Genomic DNA, 12,720 nt, shown 5'->3' on the forward strand with positions numbered 1-12,720 from the left:
CAAAGGGCGAGACAGAAGGAAACCGCGAAGGAGCATGCGGTGTGACAGGCTGGGAGGCTCAGCATGTCGCAGGACCCCTCCGGGGAAACGCCTGAGACCCTAGGGTCTGTCCTGAGACCTGGCTAGTGGGCAGAAGGGCCACATCCTGACAGCGGAGAATGCCCACCCTCCCTGCTTTCCCAGCCCTGCCCTGTCCTCAGGTGGAGGTTCAAGCACCTGCTGCATAGCTCCATGAGGGCTGGGTGCTGGGGGGTCGCTGAGGCTGGGGGTCGGTCCCGGGGCATGAGGGTGTGGGTGGGGCAGGGGGGAGAGGAGAGAAGATGGGAGGCCAGCCCAGACCATGGGTAGAGCTGACCCAGGCTGGCACACACGAGCACAGGGCAGGGCTCTGGACTGAGCACCCACCACTATCCTATGGCAGGCGTGCAGTGACAGGAACACTTACAGTTCTCTGCCATTCCCCGACATTTTGAAGCCACCAAACGGAGCCTGTGCATAGATGGCATTGTAGCAGTTGATCCTGAAAAGAGAATAGAGAGACGCTCGTGGTCACCAGGAGAGGATCCGGCCAGCCCTTGAGTGCTGAGGGCGCTAGGCGCCGGGGGCAGAGCATTGCCAAAGCGACGGTCTGTGTCCAGGTTTTATACCAGGAAAGCCGTGTTTTCAATCTCTGCCCTCTTGCTCTCACCACCAGAAACTAAAGTTTGAATATCGTGAAGTATAAGTCTTCTCACGGGGGTAGGAAGGAAATGACAAGGGGAGAAAAAGACAGAGGTGAATTTTCCTGAGGGAATAAGAATCAGCTCTGAAATGAGACAGAACTCATTTTAAAGTTCTCCTGCTTCTTGGCCTCCAATTCACATTTATCTTCTAAGACTATCTTTAAAACGAGGATAGTGTCATCAGCAGAATTACTGGTGAAAGAGGGACTTTCATCCATACTTTGCACAAGAACATGCGCTGCTCTTAGAATAAAAAGGGGAGGTCCAACACGGTGGTCAAGAGCACCCGCATCAGAGCTGAATGGCTGGCTCTGAGCTCTGCTCTGCTACGTGCTGGCTGTGTGACCCTGGGCAAGTCACACCGTCTCTCTGCGTCTCGATTCCCTCATCTGTGACACGGAGATGATGACACCATCCCGCTCAGAAAGTGGTCACAGGTGGGGGCAACGTGCTCAGATGTGTGTGGTGCATAACGCAGGACGGAAAGCTCTCTGCTAACAGAAGGGTAAGGCGACCAGCTGGCCGGCAGCTCGGGGGCTGGACACTCACGCTCTACTTACCAGACAGTTCCAGACTCTAACGCGGAGGCCAGCTTCAGTGCTTTATCAAGGTTTTTTGTGAACACAGCTGCCGTGAGTCCGTATTCAAGGCTGTTTGCTCTTTTGATCACTTCTTCAATATTTTTGAACTTCAGTATTGGCTGCACTGGTCCAAAAATCTATGATTAATTGGAAGGATGGCAATGAGAGGCTGCCGGAGTGAAGCATGTGTGCCCTGAGCAGGCACCTCCTTCCGTGCGCTCTTTTCACACACCCAGTGCTCACACCCAGGAGAGGATGACTGAAGGACAGCGCCCAAGCATCTTTTTAGCTGTGCGATGGTTGATATCTGAAGGAAAAGACTGAACTAAACAAAAATAAAAAAATAACCACCAAAATACTATGTTGGGTGGAAGCTCTGTCACTGTGGTCAGGACGTCTAGAAGCCCCAGCGTCAGAGGAGCCTCACATGCTGGAAGGCACAGACAACTCTGAAAGTCATCCCAGGAGAGTTACTGTGAAGGGTGTTTGCAGGCACAGACTGTGGGCCCTGGCCTCTCTGGGCTGTGTTTTCTATCAGGGAAGATGCCCTGAAATGTTTCCCTAATAATTCCCAGGGGAAAGAATGACGTGTTCGTCACCATCTGCAGCACAGCAAATATAAGGAAAGAGTTACAGGTTGAACGTTCAGAGGTAATTTTGAAAGGAGCCTGTAACGGATTCAGTGTTCAGCACCACAGCCCAGGAGGACAGTGTCAGCCTGCCAAAATACCTCCCCTGGTTCCCAAGGAGCTTAAATCTCACAGAGATTTAAGCAGCTGAGTCTCATGCCATTACGGTACAGTTAGTAACCCCCCAAAAATCTCAAGGAGAATGTGTATAAAAGGCTCATACCAGCAAGACTCTGGCAGTGATTCCCTCTTTCATGTGCCCCAAAAATGCCACAGCCTGGGGTCCGAGCACCTGAGACCCAGGTGGGAACTGGTTCCAGCTAGCTTAACAGTGGCCCCGAAAGACAGAATTACACTCTTACTGGAGTTACCCTAATTTCCACCACTTCCAAGGATGCCCATGATGGACAACTTCTAAGAGACTTCTAGTCAGGACAGGTCTTTGGAATGAACAGTTACCATTTAGGTGTGGTCTGGGGGAAGTGAATGCGGCTTTGGACCCTGAATCCCCGGCTCAGTTTATGTTAAGAGCACAGGTTGCAATGGCTCTCCACCCCCAGCTAACCTGAGGACACGTCAGAACACAGAAGAGGGGCTGTTGTTCCCCAGAGAGGATGAGCAAGGCACGGAAATGGGGGTTAGGACAAGCTCTACACAGAGCTCCGGGGTCCCGGGGCAGGACAACTGCCCAGAGGAGAGGGAAGAGACCACAGAGAAAGGAAAACACTCCCCTCCCAAAGCCTTCGGGGATCCCTTGGCCCTGGAGAAGGCTCTTTTGAGAGGCCCAGCCCCTTTTCCCACCCCCAAGGCCCCAGCTCAGCACAGGACATGGTTTTCCCCGCAGCCCCCTGACCTCCTCTTTAGCGATCCGCATGGTGTCCGTAACTTCTGAGAAGACAGTGGGTTTGATGAAGAGCCCCCTGTCTTCCAAGGCGGAGCCCCCACATTCCAGCTTGGCTCCCTCCTTCTTTCCGCTCTCGATCAGATCGAGGATTTTGTCAAACTGCTTCTGGTCAATCTGCAAAACAGAGAGAGGTAAGCTTGGCTTCTTTCTGGATGGTGGCTTCCAGCTTATGTGTCCAACAGCCTCCTGTGTGGTGGCTGACCTCATTACGTTCTAGCCAAGACAAAATTCGTGGACCAGATGTGCCTTGTATGCAAATGTTGCTCCAATGCACAAATCTAGGTTATCTGGGGCAGGAGAGAGATGGGCTGTTCTCATCCTCTCCAGGTATGAGTTTATTCATACATCTGACCCCCTCCATGGGTGATGTGTGCTTAGTCACTCAGTCACGTCTGACTCTTTTGCAACCCTCTGGACTGCAGCCCGCCAGACTCCCTTGTCCATGGGACTTTCCAGGCAAGAATACTGGAGTGGGTTGTCATTTCCTTCTCCAGGGGATCTTCCCAACCCAGGGATGGAACCCACATCTCCTGTGTCTCCTACATTGCAGGCGGATTCTATACCCGCTTAGCCATCAGGGAAGCTGTGTTCTTAAGCAAATCCATGGGTGAAACAAGATGTGAAGTGGTCATATTCTTGGTTCTAATTCTTGCATCTTTCTAGGGTTGTCAGATTTAGCAAATAAAGCTACAAGATACTCAATTAAATTTGAATTCCTAAGAAAACAAGAAACAATTTTTAAAGTACAAGCAAATCCCCAACAATATTTAGGAGATGGTTATGCTAAAAATGCATCCACTGTTTATCTGAACTGGGTTGTTATTGTTTAGTTACTAAGTTGTGTCTGACTATTTGTGACCCCATGGACTGCAGCACACCAGGCTTCCCTGTCCTTCACCATCTCCTGGAGTTTGCTCAAACTCATGTCCGTTGAGTCGGTGATGCCATACAACCATCTCATCCTCTGTGACCTTTGTCCTCCTGCCCTCAATCTATCCCAGCATCAGGATCTTTTCCAATGAGTCTTCTCTTTGCATCAGGTGGCTAAATATCGGAGCTTCATCTTCAGCATTTGAACTAGTTGCCATGCATTTTATCTGGCAAAACTGCACACTGCTCCTAGGGCACCACAGATCAGGGTGTAACACTTACTGGAAATCTCCATCCACAGGGCAGAGAAGTGAGAAATAATGCTGACAACCTTAATCATCACCCGTGGACACAAAATAGAGGGTCAAGGGGGTAGAGAGGCTGCTCCGGGTTGGTGGGAAGCCAGCTCATCGGAAGAGCTCCACTTTCTGCCACTTTGTTTAAGGGATCTCCTGGGCTGGAGTGTATCCTATAAATACCCAGCTTGTGGATGCTATACTCAACCAGCTGGCAAAGGGCCCCTCTCTGGGAGACTCATGGTGGGGAAGTGCTCTCCCCACTCAAAATGGTCATTCTTCCCAAGTCCATGGGAACCCTGTTCTTACCCTGACTCTGTCGTAAATCCCTCTCTCTCTGGCTAGAATAGACAGAGCTTTGTTAGATAGGTTTGCTGTAGCTGTGACTTTCAGGTAAAAAAGTGGCTCAACTTAAACAAATTGGAATAAAAAATAACCAAACCTAAGGAGAAAAGGAAAGACATATCCATCTAAATGCAGAGTTCCAAAAGAATAGCAAGGAGAGATAAAAGGGCCTAAGTGATCAATGCAAAGAAATAGAGGAAAACAACAGAATGGGAAAGAAAATTAGAAATACCAAGGAACACTTCATGCAAAATAAAGAGCCGAAATGGTATGGACCTAACAGAAGCACAAGATATTAAGAAGAGGTGGCAAGAATACACAGAAAAACTATAGAAAAAAAGATCATAATGACCCAGATAACCACAATGGTGTGATCACCCACCTAGAGCTAGATATCCTGGAGTCCAAAGTCAAGTGGGCCTTAGGAAGCATCACTACATAGGAGTTCACTATGAACAAAGCTAGTGGAGGTGATGGAATTCCACCTGAGCTATTTCAAATCCTAAAAGATGATGCTGTGAAAAGTGCTGCACTCATTATGCCATCTAATTTGGAAAACTCAGCAGTGGCCACAGGACTGGAAAAGGTCAGTTTTCATTCCAATCCCAAAGAATGTTCAAACTACCTCACAATTACACTCATCTCACATGCTAGAAAAGCAGTCCTCAAATTCTCCAAGTGAGGCTTCTGCAGTATGTGAACTGAGAACTTCCAGATGTTCAAGCTGGATTTAGAAAAGGTAGAGGAACAAGAGATCAAATTGCCAACAACTGTTGGATCATCGAAAAAGCAAGAGAATTAAAAACAAAACATCTACTTCTGCTTCATTGACTACTCTAGAGCCTTTAACTGTGTGGATCACAACAAACTGTGGAAAATTCTTCAAAAGATGGGAATACCAGACCACCTTACCTGCTTCTTGAGAAACCTGTATGCAGGTCAAGAAGCCACAGTTAGAACCGGACATGAACAATAGACTGGTCCAAATTGGGAATGGAGTACATCAAGGCTGTATATTGTCACCCTGCTTATTTAACTTCTATGCAGAGTACATCACGTGAAATGCCGGGCTGGATAAAGCACAAGCTGGAATCAAGATTTCAGGAGAAATATCAATAACCTCAGATATGCAGATGACACCACCCTTTTGGCAGAAAGTGAAGAAGAACTAAATAGCCTCTTGATAAATTGAAAATGAGAGTGAAAAAGTTGGCTTAAAACTCAACATTCAGAAAACTAAGCTCATGGCATCTGGTCCCATCACTTCATGGGAAATAGATGGGGAAACAGTGGCTGACTTTATTTTTCTGGGCTCCAAAATCACTGCAGGTGGTGACTTCAGCCATGAAAATAAAAGACACTTACTCCTTGGAAGAAAAGCTATGACAAACCCAGAATACATATTAAAAAGCAGAGATCCACTTTACCAACAAAGGTCCACCTAGTCAAAGCTATGGTTTTTCCAGTGGTCACATATGAATGTGAGAGTTGGACCATAAAGAAAGCTAAGCACCGAAGAATTTATGCTTTTGAACTGTGGTGTTGGAGATGACTCTTGAGAGTTCCTTGGACTGCAAGGAGATCAAACCAGTCCATCCTAAAGAAAATCAGTCCTGAATATTCATTGGAAGGACTGATATTGAAATTGAAACTCCAATACCTTGGGTACCTGATCTGAATAACTGACTCCTTGGAAAAGCCTGATGCTGAGAAAGATTGAAGGCAAGAGGAGAGGGGACAACAGAGGATGAGATGGTTGGATGGCATCATCTACTTGATGATGAGCAAGCTCCGGGAGTTGGTGATGGACAGGGAAGCCTGACGTGCTGCAGTCTGCAAAGAGTTGGACACGACTGAGGGGCTAAACTGAACTGAATGGTGCGTTTGGATGACTCTGTCCTTGAGGCACAGGCTGGCTTTCTTTGAAAGAGTGGGCACAAACCATGCAAGCCCCTTTACAAGTCATCTCATGAAATGTGGATTCAGTGTTAAAATACCAAGATGATCCATAACTCACACTTTGTACCAGGATAGATTCCAAATAGAATAAGGACTTAATCATGAAAGGTGAAGTCATAAAAAGTTTTCAAAATCTCTCAGGTGGGAGAATGCCTTGGTAAAACAGGAGTTCTGATGGCCTTTCTATGACTTGAAATCCAGAAGCCAAGAAGAAATGATTAATAATTTTGAGTAAGTAAAAAAAGAAGGCAAAAGCATCACAAGCAAAGTCAAAGGGCAAAACAACAAACTGGAAAAAATTGACAAGTCACATAATAGAGCTAATCTTTCTAGGATGTAAAGAATTCTTATAAGTGACAAAAAATGATCAACAGTACAAGTGAAAAATATGCAAAGCACATGCATGGTTGATAGAAAAGGGAACATAAATGGCCTTTAAACATAATACTAATATGTTCGTCTTTACTCATTATAAGAGATATGCTATGCTATATGCTCTGCTGTGCTTAGTCACTCAGTCATGTCTGACTCTTTCAGACACCATAAACTGTAGCCCACCAGGCTCCTCTGTCCATGGACTTTCTCCAGGCAACAATGCTGGAGTGGGTTGCCATGCCTTCCTCCAGGGGACCTTCCCACCCCAGGGATCGAAGCCAGGTCTCCCACATTGCAGGCGAATGCTTTACCAGCTGAGCTACCCGAGAAGCCCATAAGAGATATGTGTACATTAAAAACAAATGAGATATCATTTTTAACTATCAGATGGGCAAAACTCCATACATATTCTGTTAGTAAGGCTGGAGAAACAGGCAGACTCATACAAGGTTGGTAGGAGCATGAGTTGGTTCATCCTTTTGGAATGTAAATTGGCCATGCTTACAGAAATTACAAATGTGCTCTCACTCAGCAATCCCATTTGGGTAATTTGTCCTGTGGATTTCCTTGCATGTGTGTAGAATGACATACTCTGTGGCACTGTACATGATTGCACACACCCACATGCTTATCAGTACATGTTTCTAAAATTCTGTTGGATTCATACAGCGGAATTCTATGTACTTACAGAAAAGAACAAGGGAGGTTCCCGTGGTTTGGTATGGTACAGAAAGCTTCAAATTTCTTGTTATGGGATGAAAACCAATTTGCAAAACAGTATTGTGTACAGGTATTTGGGGTAAAAGCAGGGGAAACCAGAATTCATATTACATTCTTATATACATACTCAATTTTGCTTGTATATACAAAAATTCTGGAGAATTTTCATCTAAGAACCAAGCACACAGGATACCCATGGAGGGAAGAGTAATACCCATGTCTATGAATGAATGGAAGGGCGCTTTCTTACTATTGACCTTTATATGTATTTTGGCTTTTGACCATCTGTATGTGTATTTGTGCTCAGCTGCTCAGTCATGTCTGACTCTTTGCGATCCCGAGGACTGTAGTCTGCCAGGCTCCTCTGTCCATGGGACTTTCCAGGCAAGAATACTGGAGTGGGTTGCCATTTCCTTCTCCAGGGGATCTTCCTACCCAGAGATCAAAGTCATGTTTCCTGTGTCTCTTGCATTGGCGGGCAGATTCTTTTGCATTCTGCCACCTGGTAAGCCCCCCATGTGTATGTACTACCATCTCAAAAAGTAATTCAAGTCACAGCGGGTCTGGTAATCTGGTAATTTCTCTCTGGGTGAACCAAGTCTTGGGTTAAAAGCCAGGATTGCTTTCGCCTCCTCTTTAGAGATCAGGAGGTTTGTGGGGCTTCATCAAACTACAGACCTTCAGTGGCCACTGACCATGTTCTGCCTCCAAGACCATCTATCCTGCAGCAGTACTAGGTCTCCATGGAAACTCTACCCGTCCAGATTTGACTCTCCCTGATGAGTCTGTGTGAACATGTTGTTTAAATCTAATAACCCTCCATGAATGTCAGCTGCTGCCTCACAGTACAGAAGAACCTGCTACGAAGTGAGGGCTGTGCCAGGGCACCGCACCAGAGACAGAGAAGCAGGGCCCAAGGGTAGCGAAGGTGGCGAGCCACTCTGCTGAGAGGAGAGAGTGGAGGGGACTTGGGACCCTGCCCCGCACCAGGCGGCCGCGTGAGTCCATGCATCTCTCTGCTTGGTTGCCAAATAAACCTGAATAATTTTGGAGCATGCCGGCTGCCTGCAGAGGACCCTGAGCTGGTCAGCTAGTTGTTTTACTGGCATGAGATAGACAGGACTATTTAGACAGCTGTAAATCCTCTCAGAGTAAAATCTTATTAACGTAGATGAAAAAGCACTTTCGGAGGAAAAAAAAAAAAAAACCCAACAGCATCCCTAAATAATACGCTGAAGTTAGACAGCTTAAGGGAATTTTCAAAAGGACTTTCAGCAGCAGCATCAAAAGCAGTGATGAAATCAACACCACTCTGCTCTCCTGGAAGAGATTTCTATATCTGGGTTCAGAAGTCAAGCCTGAAACCTTGGAAAGAGACTTACGAATCATGATGGGGTAAAAGGGATTCCTTAGGATGGATCAGCTCACATATTTCCCTTGGATCCTGGATTAGCTTCACAATCACAGCAGATTCGATAATGACTTGTGGCCACGTCTGTACTCATACCTGAAATCCAACCAAGGCCGCTGGACTTTGCGTCACTGGCCACTGCTGGGTTTGGGATTGAGGCCTGACAGGAAGCGGAGTGTTGGCCACAAGGAGAGATATTTCTCTCCACCAGGGTCACGTGGCACCAGAGCCACAGCATGTGGGCTGGGCCAAGGCAGAGGTGGGCGCTGTGGCCAGACACACACCTTTTCCACACGGTCCTCCCCACTCCCCAGCCAAGGCATCCCCCCAAGGATGGTCAGGCAACACCTAACTGATGTGGCTTGAAGTCATGTATATTCACTTCCACCTAGCTTAGGGGGCCTGTGTTTAATGCCCCTCCTCTTAAAGAATAAAATCTTATTAGATGCCTTGAAATTTCCTTAATATTCATCAATAGTTTCCAGATGAGGAAACTGAGGTTTGAAAGGAGCTTGTGGTTTTCATAAAATTCCAGAGCCAAATTTGTCCTCAGTTCCATGGCGTCTCGTGGAAACACACGGGGCCAACACAGGGGGTGAGTAGCTAGCTCGCGGGACAGGCACAGATGGGTGAGTCCTGACATGTGATTTGAAACTTCCTGGCTGGAGCAGGACTTTGGCTACAAGCAAAGTGGGTTGCTGTTGAGCTCCATTTCAATAATTCATGGGACGGTTAGGCTGCCCTCTTTTAAATATTTATCCGTCTGCTGCCCTGCACAATTAGAAAGTGATACAGGATGTGCCCTTTACTAAGGTTATTAAACCTCAGGGTTATGATCATTTTCATCCTGTTGTTAGCTTCGCAAACCAGGCTGCCAGAGACACGGTCCTGCCATTCAGGGATGTTTCCTGATCATCTGAGCCCTTTCCACTGGGGTTCTGATGGTGTCTGACGGTCACCTCGTCCTGTAGAGCACATGGGCTCGGACGCCGCTAGGCCTCTGACCCCAAGTGCCACTTCCACCTGCCCTCTGTTTCCAGCCAGGCTTCCGACTCGCTTCTGCAGAGAGGCCAGCCAAACAATACAGCGTCTGCCTGAGGCTCTCTCCTGGGGACGCTGCGGCTCACAGAAGGGGTGCCTCTGGCTGGAGGGTTCAGGCACAGGGCTTTCTGAACTGGGAATGCCTCCCATCTACCAAGGCCCAGAGCTCGCTGTTTGTTATCTGCCGTGAAGAGTCGAGTGTCTGTGTGTCCACTCTGATTTCATAACCCTACCAAGGCCTGACGGGACTGAACTGTCGGTCAGCATGGGAACAACAGCCCTCAGTGGGCAGGCAAGCGGGTAAGGGAGCCCCTGCTTCAAGAGGGACCCTGAATCCAGGGAGCAGCAGAGCTGTGCAGGGCGGGAGGCCTGTTTGCATAACCCCCCAGTGTGCACTTGGGACGTGACACCTCAGGTACCTGCGGCCCCTGTTCGGTCCTGACGTCAAAGGGGTCTCCAACCGGCCGCTTCTTGGCATACTCCACGCTCCGCCTGACAAACTCGTCGTAGACCTGCTCCTCCACGAACACCCTGGAGGCCGCCGTGCAGCACTGGCCTTGGTTGAAGAACACTCCCTGATGGGCGCACTCCACCGCCAAGCTCACTGCAGGGAGGGGCGGCGGGGAGAGGAAGCGATTAAGTCTTTAGGGCCGGACGGGCGACAGCTGCAGCTCTAATTGCCCACACGGGAAAACAGGCCTCAGAATGGCTGCGGTGCAGAAATTAATTTTGCTCAGCGTTTCCCAAAAGCAGAGGATGGGAATGGGGTTTTTCGGGTCCACAGAGTTTGGGGTTAAATAGGTCCCTGACTGCCGGACGTCTCAGCATCTTTACCGCACTAATGAGCACAGAGACTGTTCATATCCCATCTCCCTTGCCCACTGATCCCTCCCCTTCCTTTTCTGGGGACTAGTGGTCTATAAAACAACCTTTTGTAAGTATTGATGTTGACCAGTTGGTGAGACTTTTTCAAGGGGCCAAAATTTTCCACCTTGAGTAAAAAGAGGGACCTTATGAAAGGAACACAACACCATGTGTGACTTAAAAGGGTTTTAAAAAATGTATTGATTCTGCCTGATGAAGGCTGGATCTGCACTGTAGACCTACTCTGAAATAAAACCAGGCACTCAAACTGAACTACAAGGGTGCTCAGGGAGAGAGACCACTGACATTCACTGAGGGGCTTCTAAACCCCATCTGCCTGCCCCCCCAAATCCAGGGCAGCTTCCCTTTGCACAAAGCAGGAGCCAGGCCCCTGGACGTGGGCGGAGGGTCCACATCAGCCAGTAGTGCTCTCCGGGCGGTCTGAGGAAGGCTGCTCTGGGCTTTAAGAGCCGTCGTTAGAGCAAGGGCTTCTGAGTCAGTCACTGCGACAGCAGGACAGTGTCACAAGGGTCTGTCTCTGCCTGCACCCCACCTTCTCTTAGGCAGCTTCAAACTGCCCCTGCTCCCGAACAACTCATTTACTTCCTGCCACACCCAGAGGGGGGCAGCTGCAGTGTTGGGGGACGGGGGCATGTCACTGTTGACATGACGCCTGGGATGCCAGCTCTGCCAGGATTTAATTTTCTGGACTGGCACTGCCCAGCCGAGGAAGAGGAGATGGGTGTTTATGACCCTTGTCAAGCCAACACTCAGACTGCGTTTCTGCTGCAGGGTTCCCAGTTGGCAGGGAAGAGGGTGAGCTGACGGGCAGAAGGGGTGCCCAGATCTGGAGTTACAGGAGGGTACAACAGGAGTCCTGCTCTCTGAGCCTGGAGCTTCAAGCTCCAAATGTGGGTCAACCTGGGGCGGCGCCCAGGACTGCCCCACGTGGCTGCACAGACCATTAGCAACACTGGTCCCACTTCCCGTAAGAAGCAGCAAACCAGGCGAAAACGAGCAGTCGGTCTTCACACCCAGCTCCCCTTCCTTCAGTGGCGCTTGAGTCCTCACCCAGCCCTCTCTCCCACCGGGAGCCCACTGCGAGGAGGAGAACTGCTACCAGTGACCTACACCTGGGCCAGAAACGACTCTATGGTCACTTCTTCTCGGGGAAATGTGCAATTCCAACCTTATCTGAGCATGGAACAGAAGGCTTTGGACTCCATGAGAGGCATCCCAGGCACCAGTGGGCAGGCAGGGAGGTGCTCATCAAGGCAAAGGTGTTTTAGTGTACTTGGGAAATCACACCTTTGGGCAGTTGACCCTGTCAGCAGGTCAGCCACGGCCCGACGTGGCCCTTTATTCTCTCTTCTGGACACAGCAACCCAGAAGAGTGCTTATTTTAATATTGTTTTGTGAGACACAAGCTGTTGGACAGGCTGGCTTTCCCAGGGAAGAGGTGGTGAAGGGAGAGACAGCACCCAGGCCAGCAGGACACTCCTGAGGGGCCCCTGCCACGGGCCTCTGATTTGTCAGGTTTGAGACAAAGAAGAAAGGAACACCTCACGTCCTCGAGAGCCAGCAAGCAGCGCAGGCAGCACTGAGCTGGAGGGCAGAGTGATGAATGCCTGTGGGGGTGCCCGTCCTCCCATCCTGGCCTCTCCCCAGCCCCACACAGGGGCTCTGAAGAAGACCCAGACCCACTTGTCACAGCCCCAGCTCTGCAAGGACAGGGAAGGAAAACAGCCACGAAGGGCAGACACAGGCGGCGCTTGTGACTACACATAAAACATGCCCTCCTCCAGGGCGGCTTTCCACCACCAGTAAAGCTAGCCTTTGGGTCTCCGTCTGCCTATTATTTATGGTGGGATGACCCGAGGTGGAGAAGCATCCCTGTGACGCATGTGCCTGTTTTTCTCAACTGGTTCTGACTCAGGCAAGGAAGTGAGGAGAAAGCTATGGATGGAGTGAAGCCTCTGGGATGCCCGGAAACAGGGAGACTC

The 12,720-nt window shown here is 49.1% G+C and overlaps 1 protein-coding gene across 1 annotated transcript in view; it reads right to left on the reverse strand.

Moving 5' to 3' along the window:
• ALDH1A3 (aldehyde dehydrogenase 1 family member A3) overlaps positions 1–12,720 on the reverse strand; it is a 38,471-nt gene that overhangs the window by 6,155 nt on the left and 19,596 nt on the right. Inside the window, exons 9-12 of the mRNA XM_043490269.1 lie at positions 10,273–10,457; positions 2,786–2,950; positions 1,283–1,440; positions 446–520 (exon numbers count right to left, since the gene is read on the reverse strand). Of these exons, the coding sequence (XP_043346204.1) occupies positions 446–520; positions 1,283–1,440; positions 2,786–2,950; positions 10,273–10,457 (583 nt within the window). The remainder of the gene's footprint in view (positions 1–445; positions 521–1,282; positions 1,441–2,785; positions 2,951–10,272; positions 10,458–12,720) is intronic.

This window comes from Cervus canadensis, chromosome 17, assembly GCF_019320065.1.
Source record: "Cervus canadensis isolate Bull #8, Minnesota chromosome 17, ASM1932006v1, whole genome shotgun sequence".
NCBI classification, from domain to species: Eukaryota; Metazoa; Chordata; class Mammalia; order Artiodactyla; family Cervidae; genus Cervus; species Cervus canadensis.